Genomic DNA, 20,076 nt, shown 5'->3' with positions numbered 1-20,076 from the left:
TATAACTTTGGCATGAAGCTAATTCAGTTGCTGAGTCAGCTAACTTCAACAGCAAAATACTAATGTCATCTATTAGCATATTTATCAAAACTTTCCTGTTGAGAGAAGCCTGTTCAGTTAAGACCTGTGTTGACTAAATACATGAAGGTCTATTTTATTAAAGTGAATTTGTATTGAGGAGCTGATAAGGATGCATGTAGTCATATTACAAAGTATAAATTAATGAATCCTTTGCCGTTTTTAATTATCAGTTAACAATAGGCCTATTGGCAAATTGAAGTTGATACAAGTATGTAGTTCTTTCCTGAAGCCAGGTACTACCTACTTGAGGTAGCTGGATTGTGTGGTACTTACAGATGGTGCAGTTGTTCAGAGGTGGATCACACCTGGATGTTGGCATGGTATGGTTTTAATAGGCTGCACATGATGATGCATAATTTCAACAGTGATATCGTTGGCAAAATACGGTGTAGGCATTCACAGTGGAGCTGTCATTTGGTATCTGCTTTGATATCAATTGAATTTTTAGTATTGAAATCCAAACCTTCTCTTCTGCATATCTAGAGCCAGGGAAGAAATCACACCCTTCAGAACAGTCATTGTCAGACTCAGGAGTGGCTGGCATTTTAAGAGGTATTTCACAGCCATCCACCTAGAGAGCTTTCTTTCTCAGTGTAAATAAATCTAAACAGTCAGAGCTGGAGCTAAGCTTTGATCAGGAGATGAATTCTTAACTCTGATGGCACCGAGTTGTCATTGGGTTTAGGTTTGCTTGAAGGCAATTTAAACTGGTTTATGGTATGAAGTTTGCCAGTGTTCAGAGAGTGGTGCAAGTCTGAGAGTTGTTTAAGGAAGCCTTCTTTGAAAGACACAAACAAGATTTTAGTAGAACGTAATACTGTTTTTGGCATCATGCTCAAACATGGATTTCCTTATAGAGTCTGTGTTTGTAGTCGAATAAGCTGTGTTCAGTGTTTTTAGAGGCAGAGCAAAAACTGTATATTTAAAAGTGAATCTGAAACTATTAAAAGAATGTAAATTGTTTAGTATCCTCAATTCCAGAATATTTTTTTAAGCAGTTCTGACTGTTAGGGCATGTTGAGACAGCTTGAATTCCTTCTGTATTCCATACCCCAGAGCTTCCCATTGGCTGTCTCTAGACTTTCAAAAGCACCTATTCAGTAGGAAGCCCTAGGGCCAAAAGCTTGTGAGTATAGTGTTTAGAGCCCAAGGGGTTTAAACACAAAAGTTAACCTTAGCTCAGGAAGGCCAGGCTGCTTGTCAGTGGCAAGGGGAGGATCCTGTTCTTACCCTTGCAAGTTTCAGGTGAGTGATCAGAGTTGCCCATTAACTCAGTTGCTCTGAGTTAAAATTAACTTTTTTGAGTTAATCCTTCTTATGCTACTGGTCTTAGGAAGCACTGGAAATGACAAGACTGTCAATTGATTAAATTATTTATTAACATTTAAGTACAGAAGATGCTTAGATGCTTTCCAGAATTTTATCTCAAGAGATTTAAGGACATCAGTTTTACCCTCACAATTTATGTGTCATAGTAATAGAAACATAATTTCTATTATGACTTTTCTTTCTTTTATTTTAGCAGAGGGACCGTATCTTCAAATCATAGAACAGCCAAAACAGGTAAGAAGAGCACTACATTTTGAAAATCTTTAAGGTACCTAAGTCACCATGTTCAGCTTTAAATAAAATTATGACTTAAGATGAGAAAAATAGAGTATTGAAGAGGTTGAACTCTCATAACAAATGTGACCCTAAACTGTGACCCGTTTTTCCTCTCACTTTTGTAGTTAAATTGTTTCCTGTTTTGTTCTGTTTTCATCTTTGTGTCTCTCTGGAAGTGTAATAAGACAAGAAAAAACCCAAAACCCCAAAAACAACAAAACCAAAGACCCAAACCAGAACTGAGAGTTTTAAACAAATGTCTTTTTAAGTACACACTTTTCATCTTGGAAGTGGCTCTTACAGTACCCCTGTATTTTGAAACATAAATGGTTAGACCAAATGTGGAAAATTTTCAGAATTTGTTTCATGGTTCTTGAAACACAAGAAGGAAAAACCAGCAATGTTTCACTGTTCCCAAGTTATGAGAACTTTTGACTTGTGCTTTGTCATCACAAAGAAATTCCATTGTCCTTTGAGATTCCTTTCATCACAGTTGCTGTTTTGAATAGCCAAGATAAATACTTGAATATGGTTTTTTTTCTGTGACAAGTGAGTGTCTAACAAACACTCATTTGTGCTCCTCTGACAGTATAAAAGTCATCCCAATGCACAGGTTGTTTTTCATTCAACTGAGGTATAAAGTAATAGCTGGGTGAAGGTTGCCCTGAAGTATACCAGGGTTATCATTCCCCTTTTAGCTGGTGCTCTCAGCAATTACAATTCACCGTAAAGCTATTACAGTATGGAGACCTTTTTTTCTGCCTCTCCTGATCAGTTGCATAAAACTCTACCTTATGGAGCTGTTCAGTAGAGAGGGGAAGGGGTTGACTAAAAGCTGTTCCATCCTTCCTTTGGTCTTCTGCAGAAACATGCCACAATCCAGCCTTCCTAGCAGGAGGCAGTAGAGAACATTTATTTCATCAACAGACCAAATCGGTTTTGTGCTTGGCATCCCTCCAGGAATAAGGATACTTCATGGTCACAGGTGCAATAGTAGTGCACTGTGAACTCACAAGAATATGCTCCCTCTTCCTTGTTCCTTTACTTCATCCAAAATCAGGCTGTGTCTTTGCATGGTGCAGCCTGCATTGTGCAGTACCTAAGGGGAAGCTATTGTTTCCATGCATGACTTCTCAGCAAGTAGGTCCTATAGTGGAGTAAGCATGTGGCAAGCTGGGCAATGGATTATAACAGGGTGATGAGAGTGATCCATCAGCAGAGTGGTGCTTGGGATCATTTTTGGAGCAGAGACAGCCTGGGGGGGGAAGTAAGACTGTATGTGGAAAACATAGGATAGCAAAGGCAGTAGGCTGGGGAAGGTCACACAGATGACGGATCTTTTGGGTCGAAGACACAGAGGTGAAGAGAAACTAGGTTGTCTCATGCACAGTGACTGCAGAGGTTGCTTTGCTTTTTGGACAACTTGAGTTCGAGCTCATTGTAGCTGGGCACTTTCAATATAGTCAATTCACCATAGGAAGGCAAATACATGCTTAAGTATGAATACATTGTCTGGTGATACCTGAATAGAAATCAGATTTTTACATTTGCCTGGAAAACATGCTCTTAAACTGAAAAGACTTTGAAGAGGTAGGTGTGGAAGCTAATGATCACAGAGTAATTTTTGAACTGTGTCAGCTGATACAGACTTTAAATCCAGAGTTGTCTACTGTTAAAAAGGAGCTAAATGATTTTTGATGAAGAATACAACACTAACTGGCACTGTTTGGACTTACTTTGGGAGCCCTGTATAAGATGGGTATTTTGCCAGAAATTGGACAGATGGGGAGTAGATTTGAAAGTGTTCAAAGTCGGGGGCCACAAGAAATAATACAGTTAAGTACGCTTAAGAGTAACCAAATACATGTGCTTAAGAATTGCATCTTTTGTGCCTTTTAGATTACCCTGTGAAGTAAAGGGGGTGTTAGTTCCTGTAAATAAAAATGCATTAAATGGATAGCTGTACTCCAGAGTGGTTGCTAATACCCTGCAGTTCCCTGAAGTGTATTCGGACATCTATTCATGTAGCTGAGAAAAAAAACCAACCATTCAAAGTCCTCTGAAGCTTTTGTGCTGTTTGTGGACTCTGCTTGAAGATACAGCTTTCACATGCTCACTCTTCCCAGATGGAAGAAGCATTTCTGTTTCATCCTTGTTCTCTTCTTTACAATGCTTTGGACTTCCTTGGCTATTATTGGCTTCAGTTTTCTCTACCTAGCGGCAATCATGGGAGAAAGTATCTGCTCTTGCATTCTCTGTCAATTTTTATTTTGTTTTCAGAGTATAAATAGCTCTCTCCTTCAAAATATCTTCACTTACTGAAAGAAAAAATTCAGGTTGCTGCTGTCTATAGAAGTGAGAATAGAGCAGTCTCTCCAGGGCACAGTTCGATGGTGCTTTGTTAACCAGTACTCAGACAGCATTTCAGGGTGAACAGATACAACTTTTCTGTTTGTGGGTGATTTGGGCAAGCTTTGTTTGTGTGTGTGTGCATGTGCACTCATGTGTCCTATTTTGTCCTAGTTTTGTTCTAAACAGCTTTCAAGTTTCTTTTCCTTCATTTCCACAGAGAGGGTTTCGTTTCCGATACGTATGTGAAGGGCCTTCACATGGTGGGCTTCCTGGTGCTTCTAGTGAAAAGAACAAGAAATCATACCCTCAGGTCAAAGTAAGTACATAAATCATTAGTTTTGCAGCTGAATGCATGTGTCATATGTATGTGTATAGGACCTTGCTGGATATCAACATGAATTTGATTGAAATTACTCAAGACTGCATTTCAATCTCAACTTTCAAAATGCAGTTGATTCTGAAAAGGAAGTTGTCTTCATATTTTTGGAATTATTTTGGCACAGTGTTTATCTGCCAACAGTTGAGCAGTAAGCTTTCCTGCACTTAGCACCTTACTGCCCTTCTGCAGGCTGATGAAGCTGATCCTTAAGATGCAGTTTAGCATAAAGCAAGGCCTGAGATGCTCAATTACTCCACTTCTAGCACTTTGCAGAGTTTTAGCATGAGTCTGGTCTGTTACTCCACTTCACTCTAAGATGCTGTTTACCAAGTTTTCCTTCTTTTTCTGTTCCCGTTATTCCTTATTCAGTATCTCTAGGTCACTCAGTTCTTAAGGACTGAATTCCTTTAAAGTCAAGAGAAAACTTCTCATTTTAACAGTAGCAGCATTATGTTCAGATGTTCACTGAACATTTTTGGGGGATTCCCCCCCCCCCCCCCCGGAAAAAATTCAAAGATACTAATCAAAGAAACAGTCTGTGCTAGTACAATATGAAGATTATAACAGTGGTGATTAATCATTCTAGGATTAGAGACAAGCTGTCTTTACCTATGGTTTTTGCAGCAAATTCTTTTTCCGTGGAAGTGGGAAAAAGATACACTGTCTCTTTTCAGTATTTTTTTAAGGTAATGGAAGTCTTAGTCTTGTATCACCTCTTTGAACTATTGCACTAGAGATTGTTTCATGAGGATCAGGGTTAATGTATTTTAATTCTGGTGTTATCTCTTAATGCATTTAAATTCTGGCATTATCGCTTACTCTCTCCTTTATGGGGAGAGAAGGGGAGGGAAGAGTGGCAAGCAGACAGCCTCTGTCTTCGTCTGTGCCACTCCTCAGCTTTTTCAGCAGTACATGTGTAGTTCTTACGCAGTTCTTGAGAAAGGCTGGAGTTTGGAACAGTTGCATCTCCATAATGAATCAGTATGGGCATGACTCAATGGAAAATAATCAGCATTGGCTGAGATAGCCTAAGGTGTTAATCTTGCAAATTGAGAAGAGGCTGGGAAAGCTAATTTTATGTAGCCTTTCAAAACCCCTGTGAAAAATTTCTAGCCCAGGCAAAGGATCTACTTGCTTTCCCCTATCCATTTGTGATGGTAATGGTGAACCAATGAATTAAATTTCATTGGTATGTTCAGATATAATTTATCTCAATTGAGCCAGATCTTTGGATTCTAATCCAGTCTGCATTGATAATACAAATGGTACTTTATAAAGTGTGGTGGGTCACACAATAGCATGACAAGGAGATATGCAATGAGGAGTTATACAGGAAATGGAATTTCTCTGTGAGTAAACTAGAAAGCACAGTGTTGTTTGGCTTTCCATCAAACCTTCTGTTTTCATTGATAATCAGATTTTAATTTCATCTAAAGTTTACACACGCGCGCACATACACGTGTCCCCCTTTCTCTCCCTCACTCTCGTCCTACTGTATGCATCTGGCTTTTTTTCTAGTACAAATCCCCACATGGCAACACCTGCTGGGAGAGGCTGGCAAGGGAACACAACAAGTAAATTCCTCAGGGCCATTGCTTGTTAGTGCCTGTTCTTGATTTAAGTGGTGCCAGTAAAGACAGAAGTGTTTCACACCTTTTCCTGTAAGTCTCTTCTGTGTTTTGTCAAAGGGTGCTCACCTTGTCATAACTGAGGTGAGCACAATTGAAGATTGCTATTTTATGTTGCATTAGGGGTTTTTGATCTGATTTGGGTTTTTTTTAACTCTTGTGCTAAGAATTTCACCAAAACACCTCCATTAGTTGATGACAGTGCTGTGAAAGGACAGTAGCGTAAACTTTGATTGTACTGTGAAAAGGAGATTTTGTGATAGATCTTTACACCTTGGCCATGGTATAGCTACCATTAGCATCTCTTCTGCTTGGCCAGCTCTGCAGAGAAAGCTGATATAATTTAGCAGTAGCTGCTATGGAATGTGCTGAAAATAGACATTTTTAGTGCACATAAAAGCGTCCTTAAAGTGTAGCTGAGCTAGAACACATAAAGATGTCTTTCATTTCTGGGCTGGAATGCTGAAGACTTTCCTGTGTCTCTAAGCAAGGTGTTTTGGTAGTTAATTACATATTTAACTACCTCCTGTATAGAGTATTATGAGATGGTGTAGGTCAGGTGTTAATGTAGCAGTTCTACAACGCCAGCCTTTACACTTAAGGCAAATCTGCATCTATAATAGTTGAAATCAAAGCTCCTGAGCTTCTTATTCATCGTTAACTTTTTGTCCAGGGGAACAATCAATAGTGTAAGAAGAAAGAAGAAAACTCTATTGTCTAGTATTATCACCAGCTTACTTAACTGTCTAAAATTTTATTCATAATTTTCCTGGGTTTATGTATGTGAAGAACTATGAGAAAACTGACACAGAAAACTTCCACTGGCTTTCTTACATGTTTACCATGTGTGTCATGATCTTACATACTGATGTTAGTGTAGGCAAACTCATGTTTTGCACTGAAGTACTTGATCCAGTTTTGGGTGTGAAAAGAGTTTGCTCAAAATAGTGGTGTGAAGGATATGTCCTGAATTTTCATCTCCTTGGGGGCAAATCTCTGTGGGTGGCTGCGAACTCAAGTTGCCTATTCTCTGTGAGCAGGATGCAAATCAGCTCCAGCCCAGAGACTCGAGTAAGCGACTGCGCAGTTGTGCCCGAGCTGATGAGCACCATGTCTCTGCCGAGGAGTTTGGACATTATGCAGTTCAGTTTGTGGATCAAAGCTGCATACAATTAAGGGAACCCAGGTACCTGAACAGAAGAACTGCCCATCCAGTCATATCCTGGGGCTATCCTAAATTATACCTCAATTTGGAGATAAGCATTCTCATTGAAATTGGGGATTTCAGCACATACTTCAAGTTCAGGAGGGGAATTTATGAAAAATTAGTCAAGTTACTTTGTTATGAGCCTTCTTGATGAAGAAAGGAGCAGCATATTTGCTTTTTTGCCCCTGCAGGAATTAAATTGTAGAGTGGTAGATCACTGATTACAAGTTAAAAATTCATTTAACAGCTGAATTAAGGGAATAAACACTAGACAAGAATGAGCAGACTTTTCATTATGATCTGCACTGAACCAAATTCAACCAAAGTTAAATTCAGTTAGATTTGTGCTTTTTACCGTTATAGTTTATTTGGCTGACTATGGATCACTGAGTCCGTGTAGCTGGGATCCTCAAGCAGAGCACCTAACTCTGTTTTTTTGGCATGAGGGTGACCTCAGGTTCAAAGGATCGGAAGATCTTCAGCTCCCATTGGTTTAAGTTACATTGCTTATTCTTAGACCTCTACCTAAGCATTCAGTTGCCGAAACGATTTGTACCATGTCTGAAATATTATCTTAAACCAGCAACTGAAAAAAAATTGATGCTGCTCTGTGAAAACATACTGTATCTAAAGAGTGAGTGATGCCTTGTCTGTGAAACAATTATTGTAAGTGTGTATTGAGGGCAGCACCAGTCACACCCTGAAGGTTAGGCAGGACTGGGGATGTGGTTGCTGTAACAAAGTGACTGGAAGACAAGTAGGTATTTTGTAGTTGCTAGCTTTGTAGGTTTGACATGGTCTTCCATCATTTGCTTTCTGTCATTGACCAGTTGGTTTCACTTCTTGCTTGTAAGAGTAACTGTGAAAAACATCACTGAAGTAGGAAAATGTTCTTGTAAATTTTTTGTAAAGTTTTAGAAACTATAAAAAATGGTCTGGGGTCTGGGTTGCAGAAGGATGTGAAATAACTGAACAAACTTTCAGCTTGTCTTTTGAAATTGACTCAGTTTCAAGTTGACAGGGTCCTTTTAATCTCTCAGACAAATCTCTCTCAAACAGAAAAAGCAGAAAAATGTGAGCCTGCAGCATTTTAACTTTATCAGATTAGATCAATTGAATGCTGCTTCAGTACAGGATGTAATCAAGTATTACAGCTATGCTCTTCCCAGGAACTCCCTGTTTTCTTTTTCTCCCCTATGTGTAATTTGAAGTTCGGTAGCTATTTTTTTTCTAACATCACAGCTCTGATTTTGAGCAGTACAGTACCCACATGCTATCTCCGTCTCATGCTGAGAATGTTTTTGTGTCATCACCATAGCCCTACCTCTATATTGATTTCTATAGATATTCAGCATTGTTACAGGCCATCTACCTTTTAATGTCTTTGACAGTGGTTTTTAAATTCTTACGTAAATAACTGTCACCTTTTATGTATCTTAGTGCCAGCATAAATTGTAAGTTATTCTGAAATTGTGGTATTGGATGATTCAGATATACTGAAAAATTATTTCAGACTTAATTTATGGTACATAAGGTTGTTTAACCACTGAGGCTATTTTGCGGGCCACTGAGATAGCCTGGATGTCTCAAAGTCAAGTGGGAAGGTCTGTCTGTAAGAAATACAGGTAGGAAATTGTTCAGGAACGTTCTGTAGCCTTTGCTGTGGAGGACATCAGACTGGATGGCAAAAACAGTCCCTTATTGCCTTGTGACCTACATAAGGTATTACATTTTAAGAACTCTTTTGTTCTTTCCCTGAGAGAGACTACAAAGATCATGCTGAGCTGAGTAGCAGGGGCAGATTACAATCTGGTTACCACTGCAGTTATATGTTCTGCCTTCAGAGGCTGGAAAGTCCTTGACGTGCTGTAGTCCTACCTATGGTTTCACTGTGGTTTCTACAGCTGATGCGGGATTGTCTTGAACTTTTCTGATGTGATACTAGAACATGCTTGTTACTCATAATGAATATAACACTATAGACATGCTGGGAACTTTATAGCAGGGAAAGGCTTGTTTAGTGCGAAATTGAATTAAAATGATTTTTTTAAAGCCTCCCTCTTGAAAAGTTAATTGTAGTAGTGGTGGTGACATGTAGCACCACACGCCATCATTTTTATTTTCAGATGGATTTGTGAAAGTTACATAGAGATCCTTGCTTTATCTCACTGGTGGTAAATGGTGGAAATGGTGAAGCAGTGATTATTCTGCATCTCTCTGTTGTTTCAGTCCAGGAAGGATTACAATTTGGAAACAGGAGGGAAGCATGAGTGCCCTGTGTTTTCTATTTTAGAAACCAGCATGTGCAAAATGCAAGTTTCTCCAGTATTAAACAGTTAGCTAGCAGGCAGTGAGTAATGAGAGAACTTCTGCACACCTGTTCCTTCTGGAACAGCTTTCTCATAGTTGGGATTTTTGTTTTTGCTTTTAGCAGTGAATAGGAAGATGGGAGGGCACGTGTTGTATGTATGCGGAGTGCTTCAGCTGTGATGGAATGGGTTCAAGAGAGGGGTTAACTGGAGTGGAGGAAGCTAGCAGGACTTAGTAATGTGGTAAAATCGTGGCAATCCCTGGTTATCAGCATTTTATCTACAATATAACCTTGGGTATTCAGTTCATCACAGATTCATCGCTTTAATGTTTATCATGATCCTTTAATACCTTGGTTGATTAGATCTGTTAGCTGCTGTAATACAAAGAATTTTGCCCAAGGCAAATTAAAAGAAAAATTAGAGGAGGAGGGAAAAACCCCAACATTGATAAAAGGGTTAATTAAGTGAATTGGAAGGGAAGGTAATGTTTGCTTTTTTAAAAAGTGGAGTTGTTTTATATTCAGCATAATTTGAAAGTGGTACGTAACCGGTAAGTGACTTAAAGAATATTACTTGTGGGGAAAAAAGTTCTAAATAACGCATGTAAAGCAAATAATTTACCAATACAGTATGTCATTAGTAATTTCAGGTTTGTTTTGGGGCATTACTTGGCATAACAATTTTAAAAGCCATTAAAAAGTGTATGGTGATTAGAAATGATAAGGGAAAATGTGCTGATGTAGCGTATTGAACTAACAAAATACCTACAAATATGAAATTAATTCACTTTAAAGCCTTTACCTGAAAAGTCATTGTAATGGGACCAAAATTTTTTAAACAATCATAATATTTAAAAATACTTTTAAGTGTTTTCAAATTGGGCAGGGTTTTTTTTTTAAATACTTACATTTTCTATATGCTTCTTATATGTATAACAATGTTAGTTGCGAATTCAATGTCCTAACTGAAATTTAAGGAGAGCAATGTAGAGTTACTGGCCAAAGTGTAAAACCAGAGGTTCATGATTTGGGAAATAGAAGGATGCTTTCCTTTAGCTTTGTTTTATTTCTTAGCTTTTTTGGTCATTTCTGCTGCCATTTTATATGTCAAGCCCAATTGTTGGCTTTTCTTTGTGATGAGCTGGTACAGTTAGCTTGTATTTCATGAGGAGACGCATACACACTTCTATGTAAGTTTAGTTTTGCTTTGCTGACAGAAGACACTTAGCTGGAATCATTGCTTGTTACATTAAAAAAAAACCCAAACAAACAATCCCACTTTTTATGTATTTATTTACAGATTTGCAATTATGTTGGACCCGCAAAAGTAATCGTCCAGTTAGTTACTAATGGGAAATACGTCCACTTACACGCTCACAGTTTGGTGGGTAAATTTTGTGAAGATGGAGTATGCACTGTTAATGCAGGACCTAAAGATATGGTTGTAGGGTAAGTCTGTCAACTCATTTGTGAAGTTGGACTAAAGGAAGGAGAATCAAGTATAAGCACTGTAAGAAGCAATAAAAAATACTACTAAAAGGCAGCTAACTGGTGTTCATGCTCTGATCTGTGTTTTGTTTGTATCTTAAATAGAAAAATAAATGGGGTGTCTGTTTACCACTACAGAATTTGCCCTAAGCAAGCTAAATAGGTGTAAGCAAATAATTTTCACTTTAGAATTTATAGAATTTCAATCTCTTGGTGTGCAGTCCAAGTTTGTATCCTCAGCCCAGTCTTTAAAATGTAAGGTGTTTTGATCAAAGAGAAAGACTGAAATTGCTTCTGTTACAGTTTTGGTTCATATTTTGCTTTTGCTGAAATCTGCTAATAGGAATATAGTGAAAAGCGTTAGGAAAATAGGGTTAGTAAATTTGAAATTAATGCAAGACATGTATAAACATGAAAATACTAAATGAGTCAAACTTTTTAAGTTTAAAGCAGTAAGATTGTAGTGAAATTGTAGTAGTTCTGTTCTTTAATTTAAAAGAATAATTGTTTATATCAGTAAATGAAGCTGAGGCTTCTGTCTACATTTTCAGGCTTAGATCAGGTTTCATACTGGCTGTGAGTTTTAGTTCTGTGATCTCAAGAATGTCTTTGTTGGTGAAGAAGATGAAGTTTAAAAACCTGAGAAGGTTGGGAGAGAGAGAGAGAGATTCTTTTAAACTGTAACTTTTGATGTCCAAGCCCAGTGCACTGACTTTACCAAGCACAACAATTTAAATAGCTTTATTTGAAATGCTCCTTTTCATCTTGAAAAGTTTGGCTCATTTCCTAACCTGTCTTGTTTTTCATCAGATGTTTAGAAACAGCTCTCCTATCCTCAATTGACCCACGTGAAAACTGAGTTGTTTTGTTTTCATACTTCCAGATCTAATTGATTTTTAAACATGCCAGGAGATTTTTACAAAAGCACATTTTGTTATTATGGAAGTTTTCATTCAAGTAGGTACCTGAAGTGTTTTGCTGAATGTCCAGGGCCGTGCTTAAAACATTTCCTTTGGAAAACCTTGCACTGTTTTTAGCTTTTTAGCTTGGTCTCCAAATCATTTTGAACAGATGGAGCTTATTCTAAGCAGTTGTTCTGTATAACAGACATATAGAATGAAATATTGATGTCATTGCCAAGACAGAGCAAAGTGTGACAGCCAGATTTTCAAATGTTTTTAAGTTGCTTCCACAGTGTAAGTCTGAAACCTAATACTTACTACTTATGCCATGGGAAAAACCCAAGCACCCATACAGTCGCTGCCATATAACGGTGCACATTTTATGTGTTTTGTAAGCGTGGATTTTTCTTACTGGAAGATTTGCCCTCAAGAATTAATAGTGCTTAAGTAAGCCTACAGAGTCTGCCCATTGACTTCAGTTGTGTAGCTGCCTCTGGTAAGAGAGAGAGTGCCTGCGGCAGGTTTGGCATAAAGAATTAATAAAATGTTTCCCTTGATCAAAACTTGGCAGGTTTGCAAATCTTGGAATACTTCATGTCACAAAGAAGAAAGTGTTTGAAACTCTGGAAACACGCATGATAGATGCTTGCAAAAAAGGATACAACCCGGGACTCCTGGTGCATCCTGAACTTGGCTATCTGCAGGCAGAAGGATGTGGAGACAGACAGTTAACTGGTATGTAGAACTGATGGCCTGGGTTTAGTAGGTATTTTAATAGGCTTTTTAGTAAAATAAAAAGGTTTAGCTTCTGAAAACACAGATTCTTAGAGAAAGGCCTTTGATAGGAAGACAGCCTATGGCTGTGTACTTTAAGAGGTGGTGTGTTGTTGCTGTGTTTTAAAAAGTCTGAATGAAGGACTCATTGCTGTCAACACACACATGAGATAGAGCAACATCCTTCCATAGCTGCCTGTACCCATCTCTGCACCTGTTATTTCATTGGTCTTAACCTGTTTAATGAGAAGATAAACAGCCATTTTGCATTATTGCTGCAAGACATGCTATCCTTAAGTAACTTAGGGACCTTCTTTTGAGAATACTCTTTCATTCGGCTGCATTTCACCCATATCCTGCAAAATGAGCTCCAGCCACACTGCCAGAGTTGCAGAGGGTGGAGGCAGGGACTGGGAGAACTAAGAACCTTCTATTGCAGAAGATCAGTTTTGAGACCATCTAAGGAGCCTGATGGCACACAAATCTATGGGACCTCATGAGATGCATCTGCAGGTCCTGAGGGAACTGGTGGGTGAAGTTGCCAAGCCACCATCCATCATATTTGAGAAGTCTTGGCAGTCTGGTGAAGCTCCCACTGACCAGAAAAGGGGAAATATAACCCTTGTTATATAAGGAAAAAAACAAAGACCCAGGGAACTACAGGTGGGTCAGTCTCACCTCGGTGTGGGGTAAGATCATAGAGCAGATCCTCCTAGAAACTACACTGAAGCACATGGAACATAAGGAAGTGATTTGCAACAGCCAACATGGCTTCACTGAGGGCAGGTTGTGCGTGACAATTTTGGTGGCCTTCTATGATGGGGTATGGCAGTGGTGGATAAGGGAAGAGAGACTGTCATCATCTACCTGGACTTGTACAGAGCGTTTGACAACATCCTTGACTCAAAACTGGAGAAGCATGGGTTTGACGGATGGACCGATGGACTGGTCCATGGATAAGGAATTGGCTGGATGGTCTCACTCAGAGTTGTGGTCAACGGCTTAATGTCCAAGTGAAGACCAGTGACAAGTGGTGTTCTTCAGAAGTCATTATTGGGACTGGCCCTATTCAACATCTTTGTCAGAGGCATGGACAGTGGGATTGAGTGCATCCTCAGCAAGTTTGATGTGGACACTAAGCTGTGTGGTGCGGTCAACACACTGGAGGGAAGGGATGCCATCCAGAGGGACCTTGACATGCTTGAGAGGTGGACCCACGTGAACCTCTTGAAGTTCAACAAAGCCAAGTGCATGGTCCTGCACCTGGTTCAGGGCAGTCCCAGGCACAAACATAGGCTGGGCAGAGAATGGATTGAGACCAGCCCTGATGAGGAGGACTTGGGGTGTTGGTTGATGAGAAGCCCAATATAAGCCAGCAGTGTGCGCTTGCAGCCCAGAAAGCCTACTGCGTGTTGGGCTGCATCAAAAGCAGCATGACCAGCCGGCCAAAGGATCCTGCTCCATGTTTGTGAGACTCCACCTGGAGCATTGAGTTAAACTCTGGAGCTCCCAACATAAGGACTTGGAGCTGTTGGAGTGAGAGCAGAGGAGGCCACAAAAATGGTCAGAGGGAACACCTCTCCTATGAAGACAGGCTGAGAGAGCTGGGCTTGTTCAGCCTGAAGAAGGGAAGGCTCCAGAGAGGCTTTATAGCAGCATTCCAGTACCTAAAGGGGAACTACGAGAAATCTGGAGGACTTTTTACAAGAGCGTGTTGTGATAGGACAAGGAGGAATGCTTTCAGGCTGAAGGAGGGGAGATTTACGTTAGACATTAGAAGAAATCATTTTTTGTGAGGATGGTGAGGGCCTGGCACAGGTTGCCCAGAGAAGCTGTCCTGCCCCATCCCTGGCAGTGTTCAAGGCCAGGTTGGACAGGGCTTTGAGCAACTTGGTTTAGTGTGTGGTGTCCCTGCCCATGGCAGGGGGTTGGAACTACATGATCTTTAAGGTCCCTTCCAGCCTGTACCACTCTATGATCCTGTGATACTAAATGGAAAGAAAAACATTTCCTGAGTACTGGTGGCTTTTGATAGTAATGGTTGGAAAATGCTTTCTCTGATTTGTTATGGGTCTACCCCTTGTGTTAATTCATCTGTCTACTTACCGGTTCCAGAACGAGAAAGAGAAATTATTCGTCAGGCGGCAGTACAGCAGACTAAAGAAATGGATCTCAGTGTGGTGCGTCTGATGTTTACAGCCTTCCTCCCTGACAGTAATGGTAGTTTCACACGGAAACTTGATCCTGTTATATCAGATGCAATATATGACAGCAGTAAGTATATTTGACTTTAATTACTTTTTCAATAAGGGGGGAGCTTTTGTACATGCAAAAATGATGTGTAGATAATGCTGTAGGTAGATTCATCTAGCCCTGCTGCTTGCCCATTATGTGATCAGTAACAAGTAAGTAGCCCGTGCATAATTGGCCCCATGTCTACCCAAATACGTTATTCTGGTGTTTAATAGACGGTGATGTAAGCTGTAAAGGAAGACGATATTTTGCTGTTAGCATGTTTAATTCTGCCACTTTTATTATGAGGATTTTGTAAATTCTTGTTACATTCATAAGAAGTGCTTGAATTTTGCGGGGTTTTCAGTTGTTTTCTGTGACAAAGCCTTGTCATGCAAGATGTGAGGAAAAAATTCCTTTGCTTCAATCGTTGTTAAAAGTCTGACACCTTATAGCTTTCCTGGCGAGCTTCTTGTCCTTGCTTTGTGAGGCTTAGCACAAGCAGAGCTGGCAGTCCTTTAGGCCTGTCAGTATTTTTTTTTATACTTCTTGACACCCCTGTCTTTTTTCTAAATGAATCTTTTAACTTCATGTTCTACTTTGTGCATTTCAATTCTACTTACTCGTTTTACCTGAACCCATTCTGCTGCCTGAGTTTTCCTCCCTGTAGCTGTGGATTACCATGTTCCTGATAGTCATTCTGTAATGACTCAGAAAAAGTACCTTTTTTTACTTTGCTCAACAGTCATGCTTATATCATCGTTTTTTAAGGACGAAGTCTAGATGAAAAGGTATTAAATGCAGTTGTTCAAATATAGTCAGCTTTGCTACTCACTGGGGAGTGTAATGATGTAGCGCAGCCATTTTACATATATTCACTGAGTGAAAAAGTAATGCCTGTTGTTCTTATACCACACATGATGTGCATTTTCTGGATGAGAAAACACGGTCTTTTCATCTGAAAGCTGAGGTGATTTACCAAGCAGTGTCTTTAAGGAATCTTGATATTTCATTAGAAACAATTACAAATTCCATTGGTTTTCATTACTCTCACACCTGCATAATGATAGGAAGTATCTGTAAAGCGAAGAGGCGCAGAAGGGCAAAGCATCAACAGATGTAGAGCATGTATCAAGCCATGCATATAAAAATAATTGAAGTTATCCTATTGTTCTGAACCTGACCATCAAAATTTTGACTCCAACTACGGATATGAATAGAGGGAAAATTTTGTATGCATGTTTCTGCATTTTTAAGTTGCTTCAGAGATGTCAGTTACTAGTTTCTGAGCCCCCAAGGTAAACTCTTGCTCATTAATTCTGAATTAACATTTATTAATTCCAGTTTTTGGTTTCTGGGTTTTTTTCTAACACTCTTCATTGGCACCATTGAAGCCTCTTCCACAGCGTAGATGCAACTTTTGGTAGCTGTCTATGACAGCTGCTTTTACTTATCAGATGATAGTTCTGTCTTGAGGACCGATAGGTATGCACTGGTGCCTCTACTAAGATCTGTGGAGAGGGGTTTTTTTTTACCACTGTGTAAAGCAAAGAATTGCATATTGCAGTGAAACAGTGAGAGTCACACTGTCAAGAAAACGGGAAAAAAACCCCATACATTCTCTTGTTAGTGCTGGTGCAGAGTATTGAATGCAGTTCACTGCTGTGCTACTTTAGTAGTTCAGTAATTCCACCAGTAATTGTGCTGGAATGGCCGGGGCCATTTATAGTTCACAGTTCAGTTAAAGCTTAGAGGATAAAAGATTTTGCCTTTCAGATGAAAAACTGTGGATTTATCCATGTTTAAAAAAACATAGGCAAATTTACATAGGTTGTATTGGAGACTTGTCTTTGTACTGCATTTTGGGGGGGGGGGGTTGGGTTTGTTTTTTTGGGGGTTGGGTTTGGTTTTTTTTTTATCTAAAACCATTATGAATGTAAGCATTTTCTTTTGATGTTTCTTTTCAATAGAAGCTCCCAATGCCTCCAACTTAAAAATCGTCAGAATGGACAGAACAGCAGGGTGTGTAACTGGAGGGGAAGAGATTTACCTTCTCTGTGACAAGGTTCAGAAAGGTAAGAGTCCTGAGTATTGTAAGGCGAACCAGGGTGTTCATCTGGATCACATGTGAAGCCTGCTGTGCTGCCTTAGTATTCTTCTGCTCTAATAGGGCAGCAGGAATCGTAAGCACTCAGCCTTTCTGGAAGTCAGGCCAGCAGTCCAGAAAGTGAATAAATCAAAACAGTCTCTTGCAAAGCAAATCCAGCTTGTGTTGCCTCCACAGAGACCATGGGATCATCTTTGTTCTTCTCAGATTTCTGCCCTTGGACGTGTTCTGGGTTTTTTTGGATGGTGGGTCCTGGAGGATAATTGACTCCATTAACTTAACTCCTGCTCTGAATTATATTAAAGTTTCTGATTTAAGTTCCTGGTGAAAAAGATTAAGACTGAGCATTCTCTATTAATCACTGATGGGAACTGAATGTGTTCAGCACTGCTGCTAGTAACTTTGGGTTTATGTATATGCTAATGGTGGAGAATACTCAGTGTAAACAGATACTTCTCACAGACTTATTTTGGTAATCTCTACTCATGGCTATAAATGTGTCAGGATTGGGCTGGTGTGGTTTTGAATGCTTTGGTTTTGGATAGGAAGGTAATGGTTCATGTGGTTGGTTGTAGCATTGGGGCTGAACTAAAAAAAAAAAAAGTGGGAGTGAGGGAAATCCTTTGGATTTCAGCTGTAGGTAGTACCTGGACACCCTGGTGCAAATTGCATGGTGGAGCAGGAGCACTGTTCTTGCCTGTTTGGAATCGGTCCTTGTACATGTTAAAATCACACTGTCCTTTTCCACCTGTCTTTCTTGCAAACGTTCTTCTACCACTTAGGAAAGAGAGAGGGCTCCTGGGGGCTTTTAGTGGCTTTGAAAGTGCTGTTTTTCTTCAGCAGCAGCCATCAGAAGGGCTGAGATGAAACATAACTCTTGTGCACTAAATAAATAAATAAATGTCTGACTCAGTGGAAGCCCTGAGGTGGGGTTTCCCCTCAGCCAGATCAGGGTTTCCCCTGACCTCACTGCTCTCAGAAACCTCCTGCCTGAAGGAACTTGAGCATGCAGGGCAGCAGGACTAGACATGGTGGTTCACAGTCTTAAGACTAGCAGGTGATGGACCAGAGGAAGCAGTCTGTTTGCTCCAAAAGGCTGTCCCGCCTCAGTCACCCTAAGAGAGAATGGGCTTTTTCTGGGTTTTTCTCACCAGGAGTGCTGGGAAGGCATATGCTAATGTGATACTTCCCAAAAACTTCTAAAAATATAAATAAATACAAAGAGAACAAAAGAAAATGTGTTTAGAAGAGCAGAAGCCAAATCACAGTTTCTGTCCCATGCTGTGTTTGGGGGGTGAGGGATCACTGCTGACATGCCGCTTGCTCACACCCGTGCAGCCTGTCTGAGCCATAGCCCCAGAGTGGCACTCTGCCAGCAGCAAGCGGAACTTGAACTGTGGCACTTCAGGTTTTGCTACAGTGTTTTTTGAACTGAAACTGTTGGAGGAGAGAGGGTGGTTTCTACATTTCACGCTTCAAGTTCTCCCCTCCCTACATGTTTGTTCCAAAAAAAGCTCCTCTGGAATGCCTTATAGCCCCAGAATAGGAAGAGGTATTGAGCCTAGTTCTCCTTTTACTGCTCAGTAAATAAGAACTTTACTGAAACCATTAGAATTAGGCTGATCTAAAAATCATATAAAAAACGCATTAATTATGATCTTTTCATAAAATGTATAAAAGTGGTAATTCATGTATTATGTAATATTGTCATCCAGCCAAAACGTGACCATATTGATTTTTATCTGAAATAAACCTAGCCGAAGGTTAAACAAATGCACAGACATCCCAGCGAGTGTTTCTTTCACTCTTTGCAGATGATATTCAAATACGTTTCTATGAGGAGGATGAGAATGGTGGTATGTGGGAAGGCTTTGGAGACTTTTCTCCTACAGATGTACATAGACAGGTAAGTAACAGAGCATGTAATTTCTTGTGGATTTTCTTATCTCTGTAAACTAGGATTATATTATAATTAGTAAATGAGGTGAAAGCATCTGTATATCCTGTACTAACCACTTCTTTTGTTGGTTACTTCCTAATAATAATACAATTTTAACTGTTCTTTAAAGACATACATAAAGTTATTAAGCAGGTGAGGAATGCAGTGTGAGGAAATTGGGAGATAGACCTATTGCTTTGACATGCACCAGGATAAATTGGGATAAGATATATAAAAAGTTCTCAGAGCTCCTGTGAACTGGGAAAGCCACAGAATTGATGCTAAATGATGCGGGGACAAACAAGCAGCAGTGCTAACGTCATGACCTTGTGATACTTTCTGTGGCAGTTCTGCCTTTCCCAAAAGCTTTAGGACTTGGAACTCAAAAGTGCAGCTGAAAACTAAAATGAAAGTTTGTTGTTACAGCTTTTTGCTAAGAGTTTTTGCCTCACAATCCATGAACCAACTCTTAATAAGCAACCCAAATGTAAAAGCAGAGTTGTCAAAACCTGTGCTCCATGATAGATGTGCTTATCCTTGTTTTCTTCACAGTTTGCTATTGTGTTCAAAACACCCAAGTATCGAGATGTCAATATCACAAAACCAGCATCTGTATTTGTACAACTGCGTCGGAAATCTGATCTAGAAACGAGCGAACCAAAGCCTTTTCTTTACTATCCAGAAATCAAAGGTAATTCATTAAACCTCTTTTATATAGAATCATAGAATCAGCTGGGTTGGAAAAGACCTTTAAGATCATCAAATCCAACCACTACCCCAGGACTGCCAAGACACCATTAAACCATGTCACTAAGGGCCTCATCTATACATTTTTTGAACACTTCCAGGGATGGTGATTCCACCACTGTCCTGGGCAGCCTGTTCCAATGCCTGGCCACCCTTTCAGTGGAGAAATTGTTCCTAATATCCAATCTAAACCTCCCCTGGTGCAGCTTGAGGCCGTTACCTCTTGTCCTATTACTTGTTACCTGGGAGAAGAAACCAACCCCCACTTCAGTACTTCCTCCTTTCAGGTAGTTGTAGGGTGATACACTCTCCCTTGAGCCTTCT

The 20,076-nt window shown here is 39.8% G+C and overlaps 1 protein-coding gene and 1 long non-coding RNA gene across 3 annotated transcripts in view; both read left to right on the top strand.

The window, feature by feature from the left end:
* Positions 1-20,076, top strand: part of LOC134173055 (uncharacterized) — a 314,635-nt gene that overhangs the window by 36,266 nt on the left and 258,293 nt on the right. The gene's annotated exons all lie outside the window — the stretch shown is intronic.
* Positions 1-20,076, top strand: part of NFKB1 (nuclear factor kappa B subunit 1) — a 61,485-nt gene that overhangs the window by 19,806 nt on the left and 21,603 nt on the right. The window contains exons 4-11 of one of the 2 annotated variants that reach the window (XM_062636720.1): positions 1,607-1,644; positions 4,256-4,354; positions 10,864-11,012; positions 12,525-12,688; positions 14,843-15,001; positions 16,930-17,034; positions 18,881-18,972; positions 19,558-19,696. In XM_062636720.1, the coding sequence (XP_062492704.1) occupies positions 1,607-1,644; positions 4,256-4,354; positions 10,864-11,012; positions 12,525-12,688; positions 14,843-15,001; positions 16,930-17,034; positions 18,881-18,972; positions 19,558-19,696 (945 nt within the window). Of the gene's footprint in view, positions 1-1,603; positions 1,645-4,255; positions 4,355-10,863; positions 11,013-12,524; positions 12,689-14,842; positions 15,002-16,929; positions 17,035-18,880; positions 18,973-19,557; positions 19,697-20,076 lie in introns of both variants that reach the window. The other variant, XM_062636719.1, reaches the window with a different exon arrangement.

Source organism: Pezoporus occidentalis, unplaced genomic scaffold (genome assembly GCF_034315485.1).
Source record: "Pezoporus occidentalis ecotype Australia unplaced genomic scaffold, CSIRO_AGI_Poc_V1 ctg49, whole genome shotgun sequence".
Classification (NCBI taxonomy): domain Eukaryota; kingdom Metazoa; phylum Chordata; class Aves; order Psittaciformes; family Psittacidae; genus Pezoporus; species Pezoporus occidentalis.
This window is presented reverse-complemented; position numbering and strand designations above follow the sequence as displayed.